The sequence below is a fragment of the Notolepis coatsorum genome, assembly GCF_963971535.1.
Source record: "Notolepis coatsorum genome assembly, chromosome: 1".
NCBI classification, from domain to species: domain Eukaryota; kingdom Metazoa; phylum Chordata; class Actinopteri; order Aulopiformes; family Paralepididae; genus Notolepis; species Notolepis coatsorum.
Window position 1 is genome coordinate 320,699,496 of NC_140165.1, and position 22,138 is coordinate 320,721,633.

Sequence of the window (22,138 nt, forward strand, 5' to 3'; positions counted from 1 at the left end):
TTGTAATGTCAGATAAAAAATCTGACATTACAAAAAATCCATCAAAATCTGTGTTGCTGCTAATCGTTGACACATGCCTAGCCTGTAACAATCCCCCCCAGAAAAATGTACTTTGCATTTGATATATTGAAAATATTTTACTTTTTGTGTGTGTTTTTTTTAACAATAATTTGTGATGCCATCACACAAACTGGCATTTAAAGGGTAAAAGAATTTATTGAATATGTGTTTTCTTTTCTTTTTTACAATAATTTGTGATGCCCATCACAAACACTGGCATTTAAAGGGTAAAAATTCAAAAATTCCTGCACCAGAATGCAGGAAATTAAGTTTTTGTAACAAAATAATTGTGTGTGTGTGTGTGAGTGAGAGAGAGAATGATGGACAATCGCTTGCTGTGTGAGAGAGAGAGAGAGAGAGAGACAGACAGACAGACAGACAGACAGACAGACAGACATAGAGAGAGAATTAAGTACATTTGCTGAAATACAGTTGTTCTTCATTTTCTCACTTGCTATGTGAGAATGTTAGTTATTATGTTCTCAATGCCCCTTGCATTGTATGAGTTGTGTGGAAGCGTTTGCTAGTTCTAGTGCTATCCCTTTGTACATTGTGGCTGTGTCTGACAAAAGTTAACAATACATAATGGTATTAGGAATACATTTGCCTCCTGCGTGAACTGTGCATAGCTGAATAGACTGTATTTTAACGCCGGTTATATGGTGGTACTTGGAGAGCCAGCTACGTTCTCAGGTGGTACTTGGTGTAAAAAGTTTGAGAACCACTGCTCTAGTGTATTTCACCCTTAAAGGGTCAGTGCTCCCTTTTTCCCCTGTGAAATAAATAATGCCCTGTTTTGGGCTAACTCTCATACCTGTCTTGTGTTGTGCTATTGGGGTCGCTATACAAACCATAACAATCCGTTTCGACAATGTTGACTGCAAACAAGTCATTGATAAGCGACGGCCAGATTAGACACATAGCCATAATTTAAGATGTGGTTTATGCGTTCGCAAATATGAGAGCGCTATCATTGAAGTGGGTGGTGGCACTCAAGCACTAAATCGTGCGCCCCCTGCTGGCGATGAAAGTGTTAATTAACCCCTGACTGCTCCCGATGAGCAGGTCGGCACCTTGCATGGTTTCCTCCACCGTCCGTGTGTGAATGTGTGAGTGAACGGGTGCAATGTGAGGAACAAAATGTGAGCGCTGGATAAAAGCACTATAAAAAAATGCAACATTTACCATTAGTATATACAAAGTAAAACCTATATATGTTTATACAGTAAATAGTGATGAGCAGCTCTGTGGGTCATTGGTCGATCCAGAACCCCCCCCCTAGGGGCCATGTTTTCACCCTAGAGGCTGACATTCTGCATGGAGGTCAAGTGTGTGTGTGAGTGGAAGTGTGTATGTGTTCAGGCCAATCGGCTAAAAGGGGGTTTGGCAGTGGGAGGGGCCTATGGCAAAAAGGCGCATAACTTCCAATTGGATTCACAGACTTGCACAAGATTTTGTGGAAACATTGGTCATGGAGTCAAAGGAGCTGATTAGCTATTCGTGTCAGGGGAGTGGCAGTGGGAGTGGCCTAACACAAAGGGGAGTGGCTGTGGGAGTGGCCTAAAACTTAAAAAGGCACATTAGTTCTAAGTGGATTCACGTCCAAACTATGTGGAAAGCTTGGTCATGGGGCAAGGACGCACACACATATAGCCACGCCCCTTTGGTGTTTTTTATAGTGGTGAGTGTCTATGTAGTATTGTGACTGTACGGTTGTCTTTTAACCACTGCACAAATGAAGTTCCGAAAGGAAAATAAAGTAATTTGAAGTTGAAGTACTATTACTATGAACTACTATTACTATGAACTACTATTACTATTAACTACTATTACTATTAATATTAACTACTATTACTATTAGTACTATTAACACATTGACTTGACTGTTCTATTGTTTTTCAGAATCAGAATCAGTTTATTTGCTGACGATACACCGAAATATGACTTGGTGATCTGTGCCAGAACAACCCATTACAGCACAAGGTACAGAGCCCACATACTGTACAGACAGTAACAGGACAGAGCTCACATACTGTGAAGACGGCACACAGACAGACGGCCGACAACGACATCTCCAGCTGATCGCGTTCCCAGATGGCGCCACAGCATTAGGCCTCATCACCGATAACCACGGGGTTCCGGCTGGCTGGTGGCTCGGCGCTCCGCAAATAACCCGGAGCTGCTGAACGCGTACAGAAAGCACCATGGAGACGGGAATAACTTCCGGAAGAGGCAGGCAGCCCATCGCTCTCCCCTGGAAATGGAGTTTCTGGGAGCTCCCTCAAGTGGAAAAACATCATTGCAATAACAAAGGAAATCCCAACAGAGGATGTACTTTTTTGGGACAACTCAACAAGCGGAACATCTCCCCTCCCCCCCATCCGGGTTCAATTTGGGTCAGTGAAAGCACCCCCCCCCCCCCCCTCCTACTGTCCTCTTGCTATAGGACCAGACTGCAGAGTACGGCTGTTAACAGTAAGAAAAAAAAATCGAATTCGAAATGTGTTGCAGAATTGTAGACAAGATCGAATTCGAATTTCAGTGTAAGCTATTTTCAAAGTTTTGGCAACTTTTTTTTACCATGATATTTGGTATGATTCTTTTCAGCACAGTCTCACCTATATGACCTGACAGTTTTTTTTTATATTTAAATAAAATGTAAGAAAGTACATTTTTAAATAATTAATATTGTTATAATTTTTTTTTTCAAATTGGAATTTCTCCCCTCAAGTTCGAATCTCGTAAGGAAGTAGAGGCGTTGCCGTGCCTTCTTTATTACACTGTCAATGTGTGTGGTCCATGTCAAGTCCTCAGATATGTGGACTCCGAGGTACTTAAAACTGTTCACTCTCTCAACCGGTGCCCCGTCGATGCTGAGGGGCTGTAGTCCCTGACCCCCGACATCCTAAAGTCCACAATCATCTCCTTTGTTTTTGCTGACGTTCAGGGAGAGGCTGTTCTCCCGGCACCACAGCGCCAGGTCCTCTACCTCTCCCAGGTAGGCCCTCTCGTCGTTTGCAGAGATCAGGCCCACCACTACTGTGTCGTCAGCAAACTTGATGATTGTGTTGCTGTTCCGCTGTGCCACACAGTCGTGTGTGTACAGCGAGTAGAGGAGGGGGCTCAGAACACAGCCCTGGGGGGCCCCTATGTTGAGGGTGATGGATGAGGAGGTGCAGTTGCCTGCTCTCACCACCTGGGGTCTTCCTGCCAGGAAGTCCAAGACTCACTGGCAGAGGTCATAGCCCAAGCCCAGGTCCCTGAGCTTGGCTATGAGTTTGGAGGAGACCATGGTATTGAATGCTGAGCTGTAGTCGATGAACAGCATTCTCACATAGTTCCCCTGCCTCTTGTCCAGGTGTGATGCTGCTGTGTGCAGCACATGGGCTATGGCGTCCTCCGTAACCCTGTGCTGTGTTTACATTATGTGAGCCAGGGGTGTAAAGTACTTGAGTAATTGTACTTTGTTACAATACTTGTGTACTGTTTTGGGGGGTTTGTACTTTACTCAAGTATTATTAGGTTGGTATACTTTTACTAAATTAAAAAAAACATACTTTTTACTCCTTACATTTAAAATGCAGACCTACAAAGTACAAATCTCGCAGGTCCAACTATTTTAATTAATATATTTGTTTCTCCGGCCGAACTAACGTTAACGTTATTAATCCTGCGGCCGCGCTTTATTTAAAAACAGACAATCAAATCCCAATGGAAAATGAACCCGCCCACACCCCATGCTGATTGGTCCGTGTGCAAGACTAGAAAGTGGGGATCTTTGATTAAACACCTGCTATCAGAAGAATACAGTCAGAAAAAGTTTTTACTTTTTAGTACTTAAGTACATTTTAAAAGTAGAAACGTTTTGACTTTTACTCAAGTGTGTTTTTAGCCACAGATACTCTGACTTTTACTTGAGGACGATTTTGAGACGGTACCCCATACTTTCACTTAAGTATAATTTCTGCATACTTTTTACACCCCTGGCGTGAGCTCTGTACCTGTTACTGTGTGTACAGTATGTTGGCGCTGTACCTGTTACTGTGTGTACAGTATGAGCTCTGTACCTGTTACTGTGTGTACAGTATGAGCTCTGTACCTGTTACTGTGTGTACAGTATGAGCTCTGTACCTGTTACTGTGTGTACAGTATGTGGGCGCTGTACCTGTTACTGTGTGTACAGTATGAGCTCTGTACCTGTTACTGTGTGTACAGTATGAGCTCTGTACCTGTTACTGTGTGTACAGTATGAGCTCTGTACCTGTTACTGTGTGTACAGTATGAGCTCTGTACCTGTTACTGTGTGTACAGTATGAGCTCTGTACCTGTTACTGTGTGTACAGTATGAGCTCTGTACCTGTTACTGTGTGTACAGTATGAGCTCTGTACCTGTTACTGTGTGTACAGTATGAGCTCTGTACCTGTTACTGTGTGTACAGTATGAGCTCTGTACCTGTTACTGTGTGTACAGTATGAGCTCTGTACCTGTTACTGTGTGTACAGTATGAGCTCTGTTAATAGTAATAGTAGTTAATAGTAATTATTACATGGCGTTTTCACATTCGCCGAAATGCTTGCTTGTGATTGGTCAATAGCCCCCCGACAGCGGTCATTATTTTTCAATAATGACCGCTGTTTTTTCAATAATGACCGCTGTGCGCAGCTGTTCGCAATCAAGCCCACTGACACACACTGTTTCAGTGCAATTAGACACATGCCGGTGTTCTGCTGCCGGCGATGACAGGGGGCGGAGCCAGAACGCAGCCAGAACCAGTGTTGCGAGTCGATGTAAAATGAATTAGGTATATTGTTAGTAAGTTAGCCATGTAATAAGCGGGATAATGTATAGCTATACTCGGTCATTGTCGCAAAATAATTGACCTTCACTGACGTTTAAAACACCTCGCCGAAGCGGCTCGGTATTTTAAACTCCGTGTCGGTCAATTATTTTGCGACAATGACCTCGTAGCTATACATTATCCCTTACTTAGTTCATAGTAGGGGTGTGGGGCGGCTGGGTAGCGCAGTGGACTAAGCGCTCGCCTACCACCGCAGAGACACTGGTATCGAATCCAGCTGTCAGCGGTACCTCCGGCTCGGTCAGTCGTCCCTACTAACACAATTGACAGTGTCAGCGGGTGGGAAGCCGGCGGGGTGTGTGTATCCTGGTCGTTGTAAACAGCGACTCCTACTGGTCGGTCGGGGCGCCTGCTCAGCAAGGAAGGGAACTGGGGGAGGTAGTGTGATCCTCCCACGCGTTACACTCCCCCAGTGAGAGTCCTCGCTGTCAGGTGAAAAGAAGTGGCTGGCTCCACTTGTATCGGAGGAGGCGTGTGGTAGTCTTCAACCCTCCCCAGGCCGACAGTAGGGGGCAAATGCGCGCAACGACCAGGAAGGGAATTGGCATAACGACAAAATTGGGATGGGAGAAAAATACGGAAAAAAGGGAGAACAAAAAATACATCAAATAAATAGTAGGGGTGTAACGGTACACAAAAACCACGGTTCGGTACGGACCTCGGTTTTGAAGTCACGGTTCGGTACGTGTTTTCGGTACAGTGGGGGAAAGTTTGGCTTTCCATGTTCCACTCGGGGGTGATGTAGTGTGCAGCAACTAACTGTACTTGTAGGGCTGTCAACGAATATTCTATATTGAAATTAATAATCGACTTGTAAAAAAAATTATATTAGATTGTGAAAAGATCTATAGTGGTTAACATACCGTTGTATTCGTTCGGTACACAGCCGTACTGAATCTAAGGTCCAGTACTGAAACGGTTCGGTACGGATACGTGTACCTTCACACCCCTAGTTAATAGTAATAGTAGTTGATTGATTGATTGAAAACTTTAATTAACAGATTGCAGAATGGGTACAATACAGTACGGCTCAATACACACAATTGTTAAGGGGATGCAGACCAGAGAAAGACTTTCGTCTTGTTTACATCAGGGTCCCCCATTTTCAATTCATGACAGTTCATAGTAATAGTAGTTAATAGCAATATTAGTTCATAGTAGTAATAGTTAATAGTAATAGTAGTTAATAGCAATATTAGTTCATAGTAATAGTAGTTAATAGTAATAGTTAATAGTAATAGCAATAGTAGTTAATAATAAATAACATCACAGCCATCATGTTATTTGCTGTAATAGTCTAATTAATTAATAAATTAATTACTGAAGAACTACACGTATCTCCATGCAACGCCTAGTGATTCCATGTAGAAACAAATAATTTGTAAATAAATAAATTGTTCTTCGGTGGTTCATGTTGCTTAGCATTACTAAAATTGGTTTAGATTTAATACAATGACAAAATAAAACAAACTAGAAAAAACAGAGACAACTTTAATGACTTAATGTAGGATTTATTTACATTTCTTCTTTTCTTTTACAAAAACAACTCCTCTCGACAACAGGACTGAAGATTCAGAATAACGATTTATCTTTATAGTACAAAGTGGTCTTATGTTTTGTTTTTTTTAATAATAGCCAACTGTGGAATTGTATCTTGTAAAGTCCAGTTCCACATCAACACCACAGCCGTCTGTTCATCACACACAATGTGCAGGTTGCATTACGATCAGGGACATTTTTGAACAATTTCTTGAAAACTACAGTTTTAAATACAGTATCAAAGACAACAAAATACAACATGTTTCTCAAAGCAGGTTGCAGTAACCTACGGTATAAAGAGTATATAATAAATGTGTGTATATATACACATCGCAGACAGTCACAAAGTGAAGACTATCAAGCCCCCCCCCCCCCCCAAACCAAAGGTGTGTTCACATTTAACAAGAATATCCAAAGATGGCATACCCATGAAACAGCAACCATAATACAAAAGTCACCAAAAATATATATGTACTTATGAACAGCTACCATTTGTGTTTTTTTTTCATCTTCCTCTAGTGTCTAGTTGATTCCCCCCCCCCCCCCCCCCCGTCTATTTTTAAACAAACCGTATGAACTGGAAAATGTATACAACATCATGTGTACACTGCAAAGGCCTATACTGTATAGAATCAATACAACTTCTCAAAAACATTGCACATAAAGAAACCAGGTAGGGGAATAAGATGACATGCTGTGTACAACGGGAAAAGCGGGAAACAAAAACAAAACAAACTAAATATTTGTTGGATAAAAAATGCGATCGACAACGTATACGGCCTCGACAGGATAATGGCGTCATCGTCGTCACGGAAACAGCCAACAGAAACACCACGCAGCACATGCTCTCCAAATTCACAGAACTATATGAACATGCAACTTTTGAAATTAACCAAAGAAGAGAATTTAAATAATAACTTTTTTTTTTGATATTGAAGCATATTGTTCATTACTTCACACATCAAAAAGGGGGGGGGGGGGGGTGTTGTCGTCTTTTTCTTCAGTTTCAGTCACGTCTGAATAAAACACAATTATACATTCTTCTTATTCGCTGTTCAAAATATCGAGTTTATAGAACCTTTACACCTGTCCATTTATTGCACACGATTGGTTCACAAAAATATTTTGGGCACTTTTGCGTTTCAACAAACAGCAGCGTTTTTTGTATAAAAAGGTTATATGAATACAGACACACGCACGCACACACAAACTGAACTGGCTAAAAGCATAAAACATACAAATGGAGAATATAAAATGTTTTCTAAAGTTTTTAAATTGTGCAACTCAAGTTAAATAGGTCCGTTTAGTAAGGCTATAGACTCTTAAATGCACAATATCATACAGTGTTTTAGGAGCAAAAGAAAAACCACAAACTGCTAAACGACATGGACCACGTAGCATGATTATCTCGTTCTTTTAATTGTGTGCAATTACTGATTGGGGAGGCATACTGTAGCTCCCCAATCAGATAAGAGAGCATTTGGTCCAATAGGGAAAGAAAAAGCTTGATTCGTACCCAAATAAGAGGGCAAATGGCACAACTCTTTTAAAGGAGCAAATGAAAGGGTAAAGATTTCATTTAAGACAAATCTCCGTGAACATCCGCCTTGTGATTCACAGAGCACTGGTAACGGTGATTCTCAAGGTCACACCTCGTCACCTTTTCATCAAAGCATTACCGATTAGTGTTTGAGTCCCCCCCCCCCCCCCCCCCCATTGTCCTCCGTCCCACCGTTACGTTGTTCAGTCTTTTACCGCGATAACCGTAACCGTTTCATACCGGAGACTATAATACCGAGATTAAAATGAATTGAATTGATAATAATAATTCACTGGACAAGATAAAAACAGGTAATAAATATCAGTAGCTTTCAACCCATGGATTCCCACGGACGTCATTATCTCATCATGATAACAGGCACGACAATGTCCAAGTACTGTACAGTTATGACCCCTACGTTGGCACAATATAGGCATCGCAAACAGCTAGTTTTTGACCAAAAAGTCAACAGAGTTATGGTTTCTGAATTAAATCCACAAATAAAGTTTTTCTAAGTAGCGTCACTACAAACTATACTCCCGTGTGTGTCTTTGTACTGGGTTGATCCGTTTAAAGTAGGGAGAAAAACACAAATAAAAAAAACGCTTAAACCATTATTATTTATGAAACAACGCTCGTCTCGTTTTAAAAAGGGGGATTTCACTTTGGTATAACGTTCAGCTGCATAGTGAGCATGTATTAAGGCGCATTAGCCTCACATTTGCTCCGATCTGTGGCAAGCTTGCTTCCGTTCTCCTAAAGTAGCAGACGGGAATGTTTACTTTTAGAATTTTCATGAAGTAATCTGAATTTGGTTTAAATTCTAGATAAGAGCGAGTTAGAGATACAAAGCGTTTGTGCCAGTGCAGGGATGACATCACCGCTGATACCGTTCTGAGTGCTCAACTTTAGGAAATGTTCCGAGACATATCATGGAAAATGTGTTCTAACCTATATAGTCCGTGTACGGGTCTGGCAGTCTTGAAATGTTAGTTAGGCACCGAGGGGAAATCCTTGCCACTTGGCGAGGGGGGGTTTAACATCTTGAGATAAAACTCTTGGGTGTGGGGTATAGCCAGGCAGGGGAGGGAATAATTCATTTAACATTTGGTGTTTGTTAAGAGAGAAGAAAGAGATGTTAAATAATTTAGGGCTGTCAATATTAACGCATCTTAAAAAGAAAAAAAGATTTTATTCATTTGAAAACCATCAAAATAAAGTTAAAAGAAATATTATTATATTATTAATATATGAGTAAACCGAGTTGACCTCCAACACTCTGTGTTTACGTTCCCGACAACTCTTTGACATAACTAACCATAAATTATAAATGTATAACTGATTGATATGCACTGTCCCTGATCAAATAAACGGAGTAAACTAAACAGACGTGCCCAGACCAAGTTTCCAAGCAGACTTTGGATTAAAACCAACTTGTAGAAACGATGCAGTGATGAACGAACGGTGTTTCACAGCGAAGCAACAAGCATGAAGTACACAGCTCCAGCTACCTTATGCTTTCTAATTATGCTAACGTTAGGTCGCTGTAATGTTCATATTAGCGAGATTATCTGAAGGAATAGTCTGCAATCAAAGACATTGTTACATGGGAGAGAAAATGGATTCAACGTTATTAAAGACTCCGGTGACGATAAGTACTTGTGATTACTTTCTCTAACGATAAGTACTTGTGATTACTTTCTCTAACGATAAGTACTTGTGATTACTTTCTCTAACGATAAGTACTTGTGATTACTTTCTCTAACGATAAGTACTTGTGATTACTTTCTCTAACGATAAGTACTTATTACTTTACCAAACCATTTTCTCATGCATTTACGACTGTAGCTCCTACTCACATTTTGCAAAGTTTAATTATTTCATTAATCATATGATTAATGCATTTTAAAAATGTATCGATTGACAGCCCTAAAATAATAACAATTAGATTTAGGCAAAAACTGAAACACATTCCTTAGATTCAAGGACGTCTATAAAATGGTTGAAAATACATGCAACAGGTCTCCTTTAACCCTGTGAGGCCCTCGGTTGCTAAATTACAACATCACTTTTAGCTTTTAGCTATTTAAGTCTGTAAATGTTATACTTGTTTTTGGTTGCATATTAACATAGTCAACGGGTCGTTCAGCCTCACAATGCCATTTGATAGTAAATATATTTATAGGTCCCACATTCTGGCCTCTGAAGTTGCTAAAGTCAATTTAATTTGGGCCGTACAGGGTTTTAAGGCCAGGGGTCGACACCAAGGTCACGTTCTAACTAGGCCAAAGGTCATATTCACTTTCCCGCTATAAACAATAATGGGTAAAAATGTTAAGGACCTTTCACTTTAACATTACTTGCTTGATGCATTAGCACACATATTATATTTTAACTATTTAGATGAAGAATATACATTATATTATGCAAACACAATGACCGTATCCAACTAGGCTACTGGCAAGCAATTCATTCATATTCTGTTATAACCAGTGCAGATGATTTTGGATGGTTAGGCTGGTGGGGGGGGCGTGAGGACATTCAAGTGTTTATGGACAGATATATCAGATATATCTCACGTTGTATGAATAGCGAACAAAAGGAGGTTGCTTCCCAGTCTCTAAAACACTCAAAAAGAAAAGAATAAAAAGCAGTAAAAACACAACAACACTTTTCTCATCAGGCAACCAGAAGCAAACTCCATTTGCCCCAAACATGTGTTTTACTCGGCAGAGAAATGTGTTCGACCGTTCAGCCAGTGCAGCGTTTCAGGGACAACTAAGGCGACACATACGAGTCAAATCACTATAAGTCGCTTTCTAACGGGATAAAAACGTTGTACCAAAGTGAAATATGGTTTTGTTTAGTAACGGCATCTCAGCAGTGTCCCTCTCTTTGTCGAGATTATCGAGATCTGTGCGAGTTATTAAAATGTTACACTGTGTAAACGAATTCCCCCTTCCAATTGCTTACATATTTACACAAATTAAAAAGAAAAAGAAATGTCCCTGGACAAACAGGCCTCCGCTCGTATGAAACTAACTGCTACATCGTCACACCGTACAGGCCGTCGTGTGAGAACACAAGCAACTGAACGATCCTAGTGCTAGAAAAACAAAACAAAGAAATTGCGCTAATATCTTTAAGTTAAGGGAATTTCAAGTTTTGAAACTAAAAACATTTTGTAACTTTTTTTTGTATAACAAATGTACTGTTTATATTGATTAAAGAAATAAACGTACACACACACACACACACCTCTGACATGTCACACATCACCACAACACCCAACATACATAGCATTCAATTATTAAAACTACAGTACAAGCTCTTGCAATATAGAGAATATTGAGTGACATTAACAGTTTGCCTAAAGCGACGGCACTGAAGGAGTTAACCGTGTCTCTGTCCGGACAGACCAACTACTAATTAAATACAATTTCTCTTTTCTTCTTTTATAAACACAACAAAGGTTTGATTTGTCGCCGTGGGGCAGAGTCCAGACCTCTCCTCCTTCCTCCACGCGGCGCTCGTTGAAATGGGAAGGATCTCAGGCACTTTCCAAAAGGTCGGGGCGGCGAGGCGAGGCTGGGACCACGCGGACTTCTGAGTCGAAGAAATGAGCGGGACGAGGACGCGAGCGGACAGACGCGGTGGGATCACTCGATGGTGATGGAAGAAGCCAGCTCCTGGGCTCGCTGCTGCTGCCGCCGCTCCTCTTCAGACGCCTCCGGGGAGCAGCCTCCGCCACACGACGCGCCCAGCCCCCCGGCCTCCTCCGCCACCTGCAGGGCGTCCATCCCGACGGAGGAGGCCGGGAGCTCCAGGCGCTCGGGAGGCTCGGCGGAGAGGAAGCCGGGGGGGGAGCTCTCGCAGCAGCTCTGCGTGGAGGAGGAGACCTGGGAGATGACGGGCATCTGGAGCGAGGAGGTGGAGGAGGAGCCGTCGGTGGCGTAGGCCGGGTGGTGGTGGTGGTGCTCCAGCTCGTACTGCGCCCCCAGCACCTCCTCCTCCTCCTGCACCTGGCTCAGGTAGTCGGGCACGAGGAGATCACTGCAGCGAGGGGGAGAGGGGAGGGGGGAGGGGGGGAGGTGAAGAGGAGAGGGGAGGTGAAGAGGAGAGGGGAGGTGAAGAGGAGAGAGAGGGGAGGTGAAGAGGAGAGAGGGGAGGAGGAGAGGGGAGGTGAAGAGGAGAGGGGGAGGAGGTGAAGAGGAGAGAGGGGAGGGAGGTGAAGAGGAGAGGTGAAGAGGAGAGAGGGGAGGTGAAGAGGAGAGAGGGGAGGTGAAGAGGAGAGAGGGGAGGTGAAGAGGAGAGAGAGGAGGTGAAGAGGAGAGAGGGGAGGTGAAGAGGAGAGAGAGGAGGTGAAGAGGAGAGAGGGAGGTGAAGAGGAGAGAGGGGAGGTGAAGAGGAGAGAGGGGAGGTGAAGAGGAGAGAGAGGAGGTGAAGAGGAGAGAGGGGAGGTGAAGAGGAGAGAGAGGAGGTGAAGAGGAGAGAGAGGAGGTGAAGAGGAGAGAGGGGAGGTGAAGAGGAGAGAGGGGAGGTGAAGAGGAGAGAGGGGAGGTGAAGAGGAGAGAGAGGAGGTGAAGAGGAGAGAGGGGAGGTGAAGAGGAGAGAGAGGAGGTGAAGAGGAGAGAGAGGAGGTGAAGAGGAGAGAGGGGAGGTGAAGAGGAGAGAGGGGAGGTGAAGAGGAGAGAGAGGAGGTGAAGAGGAGAGAGAGGAGGTGAAGAGGAGAGAGAGGAGGTGAAGAGGAGAGAGGAGGTGAAGAGGAGAGAGGGGAGGTGAAGAGAGAGGAGGTGAAGAGAAGAGGGGAGGTGAAGAGGAGAGAGGAGGTGAAGAGGAGAGAGGGGGAGGTGAAGAGGAGAGAGAGGAGGTGAAGAGGAGAGGTGAAGAGGAGAGGGGAGGTGAAGAGGAGAGAGAGGAGGTGAAGAGGAGAGAGGGGAGGTGAAGAGGAGAGAGAGGAGGTGAAGAGGAGAGAGGGGAGGTGAAGAGGAGAGAGGGGAGGTGAAGAGGAGAGAGGGGAGGTGAAGAAGAGAGGGGGAGAGGAGAGGAGAGAGAGGAGGTGAAGAGGAGAGAGGGGAGGTGAAGAGGAGAGAGGGGAGGTGAAGAGGAGAGAGGGGAGGTGAAGAAGAGAGGGGGAGAGGAGAGGAGAGAGAGGAGGTGAAGAGGAGAGAGGGGAGGTGAAGAGGAGAGAGGGGAGGTGAAGAGGAGAGAGGGGAGGTGAAGAAGAGAGGGGGAGAGGAGAGGAGAGAGGGGAGGTGAAGAGGAGAGAGGGGAGGTGAAGAGGAGAGAGGGAGGTGAAGAGGAGAGAGGGGAGGTGAAGAGGAGAGAGGGGAGGTGAAGAGGAGAGAGGGGAGGTGAAGAGGAGAGAGGGGAGGTGAAGAGGAGAGAGGGGAGGTGAAGAGGAGAGAGGGGAGGTGAAGAGGAGAGAGGGAGGTGAAGAGGAGAGAGAGGAGGTGAAGAGGAGAGAGGGGAGGTGAAGAGGAGAGAGGGAGGAGAGGAGAGAGGGAGGTGAAGAGGAGAGGGGGGAGGTGAAGAGGAGAGAGAGGAGGTGAAGAGGAGAGAGGGGAGGTGAAGAGGAGAGAGAGGAGGTGAAGAGGAGAGAGGGGAGGTGAAGAGGAGAGAGGGGAGGTGAAGAGGAGAGAGGGGAGGTGAAGAGGAGAGAGGGGAGGTGAAGAGGAGAGGTGAAGAGGAGAGAGGGGAGGTGAAGAGGAGAGAGAGGAGGTGAAGAGGAGAGAGAGGAGGTGAAGAGGAGAGAGAGGAGGTGAAGAGGAGAGAGGGGAGGTGAAGAGGAGAGAGGGGAGGTGAAGAGGAGAGAGGGGAGGTGAAGAGGAGAGAGAGGAGGTGAAGAGGAGAGAGGGAGGTGAAGAGGAGAGAGGGGAGGTGAAGAGGAGAGGTGAAGAGGAGAGAGGGAGGTGAAGAGGAGAGGGGAGGTGAAGAGGAGAGAGGGGAGGTGAAGAGGAGAGAGAGGAGGTGAAGAGGAGAGAGGGGAGGTGAAGAGGAGAGAGAGGAGGTGAAGAGGAGAGAGGGAGGTGAAGAGGAGAGAGAGGAGGTGAAGAGGAGAGAGGGGAGGTGAAGAGGAGAGAGGGGAGGTGAAGAGGAGAGGTGAAGAGGAGAGAGGGGAGGTGAAGAGGAGAGGGAGGTGAAGAGGAGGTGAAGAGGAGAGAGGGGAGGTGAAGAGGAGAGAGGGGAGGTGAAGAGGAGAGAGGGGAGGTGAAGAGGAGAGAGAGGAGGTGAAGAGGAGAGGGGAGGTGAAGAGGAGAGAGGGGAGGTGAAGAGGAGAGAGGGGAGGTGAAGAGGAGAGAGGGAGGTGAAGAGGAGAGAGGAGAGGTGAAGAGGAGAGAGGGGAGGTGAAGAGGAGAGAGGGGAGGTGAAGAGGAGAGAGGAGGTGAAGAGGAGAGAGGGGAGGTGAAGAGGAGAGAGGGGAGGTGAAGAGGAGAGAGAGGAGGTGAAGAGGAGAGAGAGGAGGTGAAGAGGAGAGAGAGGAGGTGAAGAGGAGAGAGAGGAGGTGAAGAGGGAGAGGGGAAGTGAAGAGGAGAGAGGGGAGGGGGGAGGAGAGGGGGAGGGAGGTGAGAGGAGAGAGGAGGAAGAGGAGAGAGGAGGTGAAGAGGAGAGAGGGGAGGTGAAGAGGAGAGAGGGGAGGTGAAGAGGAGAGAGAGGAGGTGAAGAGGAGAGAGGGGAGGTGAAGAGGAGAGGGGGGAGGTGAAGAGGAGAGAGGGGAGGTGAAGAGGAGAGAGAGGAGGTGAAGAGGAGAGAGGGAGGTGAAGAGGAGAGGGAGGAGGTGAAGAGGAGAGAGAGGAGGTGAAGAGGAGAGGTGAAGAGGAGAGAGAGGGAGGTGAAGAGGAGAGGGGAGGTGAAAGAGGAGAGAGGAGGTGAAGAGGAGAGGGGGAGGTGAAGAGGAGAGAGGGGAGGTGAAGAGGAGAGGGGAGGTGAAGAGGAGAGAGGAGGTGAAGAGGAGAGGTGAAGAGGAGAGAGGGGAGGTGAAGAGGAGAGAGGGGAGGTGAAGAGGAGAGAGGGGAGGTGAAGAGGAGAGAGGGGAGGTGAAGAGGAGAGAGGGGAGGTGAAGAGGAGAGAGGAGGTGAAGAGGGAGGTGAAGAGGAGAGAGGGAGGTGAAGAGGAGAGAGGAGGTGAAGAGGAGAGAGGGGAGGTGAAGAGGAGAGAGGGGAGGTGAAGAGGAGAGAGGGGAGGTGAAGAGGAGAGAGAGGAGGTGAAGAGGAGAGGGGAGTCAAGAGGAGAGAGGGAGGTGAAGAGGAGAGAGAGGAGGTGAAGAGGAGAGAGGGGAGGTGAAGAGGAGAGAGGGGAGGTGAAGAGGAGAGAGGGGAGGTGAAGAGGAGAGGAGAGGTGAAGAGGAGAGAGGGGAGGTGAAGAGGAGAGAGAGGAGGTGAAGAGGAGAGAGGGGAGGTGAAGAGGAGAGAGGAGGTGAGAGAGGAGAGAGGGGAGGTGAAGAGGAGAGAGGAGGTGAAGAGAAGAGGAGAGGTGAAGAGGAGAGAGGGGAGGTGAAGAGGAGAGAGGGAGGTGAAGAGGAGAGAGAGGAGGTGAAGAGGAGAGAGGGAGGTGAAGAGGAGAGAGGAGGTGAAGAGAAGAGAGGGGAGGTGAAGAGGAGAGGGGGGAGGTGAAGAGGAGAGAGAGGAGGTGAAGAGGGGAGAGGGAGGTGAAGAGGGGGAGGGGAGGTGAAGAGGAGGTGAAGAGGAGAGGAGGAGGTGAAGAGGGGAGAGGGAGGTGAAGAGGGGAGAGGGGAGGTGAAGAGGAGAGAGGGAGGTGAAGAGGAGAGAGGAGGTGAAGAGAAGAGGAGAGGTGAAGAGGAGAGAGGAGGTGAAGAGGAGAGAGGGGAGGGGAGGTGAAGAGGAGAGAGAGGAGGTGAAGAGAGAGAGGGGAGGTGAAGAGGAGAGAGGGAGGTGAAGAGGAGAGAGGAGGTGAAGAGGAGAGAGAGGAGGTGAAGAGGAGAGAGGGGAGGTGAAGAGGAGAGAGGGGAGGTGAAGAGGAGAGAGGGGAGGTGAAGAGGAGAGAGGGGAGGTGAAGAGGAGAGAGGAGGAGGTGAAGAGGAGAGAGGGGAGGTGAAGAGGAGAGAGGAGGTGAAGAGGAGAGGGGGAGGTGAAGAGGAGAGGGGAGGTGAAGAGGAGAGGGGAGGTGAAGAGGAGAGAGGGGAGGTGAAGAGGAGAGGGGGGAGGTGAAGAGGAGAGGGGAGGTGAAGAGGAGAGGGAGGAGGTGAAGAGGAGAGAGGGGAGGTGAAGAGGAGAGAGAGGAGGTGAAGAGGAGAGAGGGGAGGTGAAGAGGGGAGAGGGGAGGTGAAGAGGAGAGAGGGGAGGTGAAGAGGGGAGAGGGGAGGTGAAGAGGGGAGAGGGGAGGTGAAGAGGAGAGGGGAGGTGAAGAGGAGGTGAAGAGGAGAGAGGGGAGGTGAAGAGGAGAGAGAGGAGGTGAAGAGGAGCAGCACGACACTCACGTCTCATAGATCTGCATCGACACTGTAAACACAGAGGGTCGAGCCGCCCCTGGAAACCAGAATATCACGGTATCGCAGGGATTCTTTCCACTCTCCAAAAAGCGATGGCCGAGCTCCTGAAATAACAGCTGACGGTATACGAAGCTAAAAAAACCCTGAACTGCGGAGCTGTGGAAGCTTTGTTTACATGTGAAATACAAGGCCTGCATTTCCAGTTTACGATGGCTTTGGAAAATCCCCCCCCCCCCACAAAAAAACTTCAATCTTCAATATCCAAGCTCGTGTCTCTCCGTTTTACCTCAGTTATACAGCGACGATACTAAACAATATCCGGTAGGAAACGTGGAGGTTATGAGTCTGCGTTGTTTGTGGCAAAGACTTACGGCTAAGACTACAGTCCTCGATCTGCGATATGATATGAAAAAGAGCAGATTTCTTTTTAATACAATACGGTTAACATATCCCTTTATGTGCGGACGGAGGACGGGAGTGGGGGTTCTGACGGGGTTGCCAGAGAGTTTTCCACAGTGTTACGGTCTCGGGGGCAGCAGACGCTCGACTATAAAACTCCAGAGGAGTCAACGGCCCGTTTGAGCCGAGCGACCTGCGAGGCCTGGAGTTGATTAGAGAAGTGGAAAAGTCTTGGGTATGAAAGAAGAACACTTTATCGACTTTATACAAAAAGACTCCCACTGGGAGCCGGCAGCTACAGGCTGCTGATTATTAAAGACTTCCACAATCATCTCAAACGTCCCCTTTTAGAATCCAAGATGGCAGCACGTCTATTGTCTCCGTTCGGTGTTTGCTCATGTTTTGTTTGTAACTTGTCTTTTTATTAGTTTTTAACACTTTTTTTTTTTTTACTCTTTTTAGTAACCAGTAGTTAATTTCTCATCCTGGCATTCTTTCCAATCCGGGTAAGGAATTTGCGCTGTGAATTTGTGGACTGTTTGTCTTGCTTCTGGGGAACTGCTAGCTATACAAGATTATTTAGACGATTATTTAATCCGTGTTGGTGTTGTGGGCTCCATCTGCTCTACAGCATGCACATTAATATCCCGATATTACTCGGGATTAGGGCTGCAACTAATGACTATTTTGGTAGTCGACTAATCTGTCGATTATTTTTTCGATTAGTCGACTAATCGAAAAACAATTATATAAAAAAATAAAAAAATATTTTTTTTTGCACTACCTATCTTTGTGAAAGTGGCTTCTCAGCTCTGGTCCAGCTGAAGACAGAGCAGAGGAACAGATTGGACATTGAGCATGACCTCAGAGTTGCTTTGAGACTCTTGTCAGGACCAAACAACATCCCCAGTTATCCCATTAGTTCCCCCAAACTTACTGTCGGTCTGTTATGTTAAGCTAAGAAGTCTTCAGCTGGACCAGAGCTGAGAAGCCACTTTCACAAAGATAGGTAGTGCAAAAATATATATATAATAATTCTTTTAAAAAAAAATGTAATGACTAATCGACGCAACAATTCCTCGTCTACGATTTTTTATAATCGACATCATCGATTATGCCGACTAATCGTTGCAGCCCTACTCGGGATCCTTGAGTATATGGATGCCATATAGCATTTACAAAAGCACAGATGAGCTCATATTCCAACTATATGAGAAACCCAAATGATCGCTGGTATATGCTAATGTCAAGAGGGATAACGCATCGGGATAACGAGGCGTGTAAAAACACATGATCCAGACGTGTGCTGGGCTCGTGGTCTGTCCCGTTTCCATGGTAACACTCACAACATGCACTCATGTACACGGCCCATAGCGATCATCGGAATAAAAGACACCTTATCCTGTCTGTGACCTTGGGCAGCATATCAGCTGCTAGTATCAAGTTCAAGTTTCACGTTTTATTCGTCACATATAAAAAGGTACATTACAGTGAAATGCTTGGTTCCGTGTGAGCCCCCTGAGATTGTGCTTCACACAGTAAAAGAGTTAAAGACCAAACACTATACAAAATAATATACAATATACAAAACTAAAGTACAACATGCAAACAAAATGCCAAAATGAGTAGCAAAGTAAGAATAGGCAGTGTAAACAATATAATTAACTCTGAATATACGCATATGAGCAAGTAGGCAGTGTGATCATAGGTGCAGATGGTCTGTGTGCCCACTGTGCCCACTGTGCCCCATCATACATTACAATACATATGGTCCATAGCATAATGCAAGAATTAACCATATTAATGTGCATGTAACCTAGTTCATTACTGTGCATGTAACTTAGTTCATTACTGTGCATGTAACTTAGTTCATTACTGTGCATGTAACTTAGTTCATTCATGTGCATGTAACTTAGTTCATTCATGTGCATGTAACTTAGTTCATTAATGTGCATGTAACCTAGTTCATTACTGTGCATGTAAGTTAATTAATGAATGTGCATGTAAGTTAATTAATTACTGTGCATGTAACTTAGTTCATTCATGTGCATGTAAGTTAATTAATGAATGTGCATGTAACCTAGTTCATTAATGTGCATGTAACTTAGTTCATTAATGTGCATGTAACTTAGTTCATTAATGTGCATGTAACTTAGTTCATTAATGTGCATGTAACTTAGTTCATTAATGTGCATGTAACTTAGTTCATTAATGTGCATGTAACTTAGTTCATTAATGTGCATGTAACTTAGTTCATTAATGTGCATGTAACTTAGTTCATTAATGTGCATGTAACTTAGTTCATTAATGTGCATGTAACTTAGTTCATTAATGTGCATGTAACTTAGTTCATTAATGTGCATGTAACTTAGTTCATTAATGTGCATGTAACTTAGTTCATTAATGTGCATGTAACTTAGTTCATTAATGTGCATGTAACTTAGTTCATTACTGTGCATGTAACTTAGTTAATTCATGTGCATGTAACTTAGTTCATTCACGTGCATGTAAGTTAATTAATGAATGTGCATGTAAGTTAATTAATTACTGTGCATGTAAGTTAATTAATTACTGTGCATGTAACCTAGTTCATTACTGTGCATGTAACCTAGTTAATTCATGTGCATGTAACTTAGTTCATTCATGTGCATGTAAGTTAATTAATGAATGTGCATGTAAGTTAATTAATTACTGTGCATGTAAGTTAATTAATTACTGTGCATGTAACCTAGCTAACTGGACCCTGGACTCCTCACCTGCTCTGGAAGTAGCTCGCTAGCGGCTCGGACGCCTCATGGTTCAGACTCCTCAGGTGAACAATTAAATTGCCAGAGTTGGTGAACATGGCGCCGCAGGTTTTGCACTCGTAAATCCGCGGCTTGCGTATGATGTGCCGGGAGACCCTCATGTGGTGCTTATATTCACCGAAGGACGTGAACGTGGCGCTACAAATCTGGCACCGGAAACAGCGTTTACCTTCATGCTTCAGCCGGTGCATCTTCAGGGAGTAGGCGCGCGTGAACTTTTTACCACAGCGGTCGCACTGGAAGGGCTTAACACCTAAGGAGAGGAGAGGAGATAAGATAAGGGCTTAATGCCTACAGAGAGGAGATAAGATAAGATAAGGGCTTAACACCTACGGAGAGGAGATAAGATAAGGGCTTAACACCTACGGAGAGGAGATAAGATAAGATAAGGGCTTAACACCTAAGGAGAGGAGATAAGATAAGGGCTTAACGCCTAAGGAGAGGAGAGGAGATAAGATAAGGGCTTAATGCCTACAGAGAGGAGAGGAGATAAGATAAGGGCTTAACACCTAAGGAGAGGAGATAAGATAAGGGCTTAACACCTAAGGAGAGGAGAGGAGATAAGATAAGGGCTTAATGCCTAAGGAGAGGAGATAAGATAAGATAAGGGCTTAATGCCTACAGAGAGGAGATAAGATAAGATAAGGGCTTAATGCCTACAGAGAGGAGAGGAGATAAGATAAGGGCTTAACACCTAAGGAGAGGAGATAAGATAAGGGCTTAACACCTAAGGAGAGGAGATAAGATAAGATAAGGGCTTAACGCCTAAGGAGAGGAGAGGAGATAAGATAAGGGCTTAATGCCTACAGAGAGGAGAGGAGATAAGATAAGGGCTTAACACCTAAGGAGAGGAGATAAGATAAGATAAGGGCTTAACACCTAAGGAGAGGAGATAAGATAAGGGCTTAATGCCTACAGAGAGGAGATAAGATAAGATAAAGGCTTAATGCCTACAGAGAGGAGAGGAGATAAGATAAGGGCTTAATGCCTACAGAGAGGAGAGGAGATAAGATAAGGGCTTAATGCCTACAGAGGAGATAAGATAAGATAAGGACTTAGTGCCTACAGAGAGGAGATAAGATAAGGGCTTAATGCCTACAGAGAAGAGATAAGATAAGATAAGATAAAGGCTTAATGCCTACAGAGAAGAGATAAGATAAGATAAGATAAAGGCTTAATGCCTGCAGAGAGGAGATAAGATAAGATAAGATAAAGGCCTAATGCCTGCAGAGAGGAGATAAGATAAGATAAGATAAAGGCTTAATGCCTACAGAGAAGAGATAAGATAAGATAAAGGCTTAATGCCTACAGAGAAGAGATAAGATAAGATAAGATAAAGGCTTAATGCCTACAGAGAAGAGATAAGATAAAGGCTTAATGCCTACAGAGGAGCAGAGAGGAGATAAGATAAGATAAGATAAAGGCTTAATGCCTACAGAGAAGAGATAAGATAAGATAAAGGCTTAATGCCTACAGAGAGGAGATAAGATAAGATAAAGGCTTAATGCCTACAGAGGAGCAGAGAGGAGATAAGATAAGATAAGATAAGGGCTTAATGCCTACAGAGGAGCAGAGAGGAGATAAGATAAGATAAAGGCTTAATGCCTGCAGAGATGAGATAAGATAAGATAAGATAAAGGCCTAATGCCTACAGAGGAGCAGAGAGGAGATAAGATAAGATAAGATAAAGGCTTAATGCCTACAGGGGAGATAAGATAAGATAAAGGCTTAATGCCTGCAGAGAGGAGATAAGATAAGATAAGATAAAGGCCTAATGCCTACAGAGGAGCAGAGAGGAGATAAGATAAGATAAAGGCTTAATGCCTACAGAGGAGCAGATAAGATAAGATAAAGGCTTAATGCCTACAGGGGAGCAGAGAGGAGATAAGATAAGATAAAGGCTTAATGCCTACAGAGGAGCAGAGAGGAGATACGATAAGATAAAGGCTTAATGCCTACAGGGGAGAAGAGAGGAGATAAGATAAGATAAGATAAAGACTTAATGCCTACAGAGGAGCAGAGAGGAGATAAGATAAGATAAGATAAAGGCTTAATGCCTACAGAGGAGATAAGATAAGATAAAGGCTTAATGCCTACAGAGAGGAGATAAGATAAGATAAGATAAAGGCCTAATGCCTACAGAGGAGCAGAGAGGAGATAAGATAAGATAAGATAAAGGCTTAATGCCTACAGAGGAGATAAGATAAGATAAAGGCTTAATGCCTACAGAGGAGATAAGATAAGATAAAGGCTTAATGCCTACAGAGAGGAGATAAGATAAGATAAGATAAAGGCGTAATGCCTACAGGGGAGCAGCGAGGAGATAAGATAAGATAAAGGCTTAATGCCTACAGAGAGGAGATAAGATAAGATATGATAAAGGCTTAATGCCTACAGAGAGGAGATAAGATAAGATAAAGGCTTAACGCCTACAGAGGAGCAGAGAGGAGATAAGACTCAGCTTCTTCCCCCAGGCCATCAGAGC

At 44.7% G+C, this 22,138-nt stretch overlaps 1 protein-coding gene across 2 annotated transcripts in view; it reads right to left on the reverse strand.

Moving 5' to 3' along the window:
- Nucleotides 1–8,158: 8,158 nt before the first annotated feature.
- Nucleotides 8,159–22,138, reverse strand: part of zbtb44 (zinc finger and BTB domain containing 44) — a 52,200-nt gene continuing 38,220 nt past the window's right edge. The window contains exons 5-6 of one of the 2 annotated variants that reach the window (XM_084313379.1): nucleotides 19,603–19,906; nucleotides 8,159–12,051 (exon numbers count right to left, since the gene is read on the reverse strand). In XM_084313379.1, the coding sequence (XP_084169505.1) occupies nucleotides 11,658–12,051; nucleotides 19,603–19,906 (698 nt within the window). In that variant the 3' untranslated portion in view covers nucleotides 8,159–11,657. The remainder of the gene's footprint in view (nucleotides 12,052–19,602; nucleotides 19,907–22,138) is intronic. The other variant, XM_084313380.1, reaches the window with a different exon arrangement.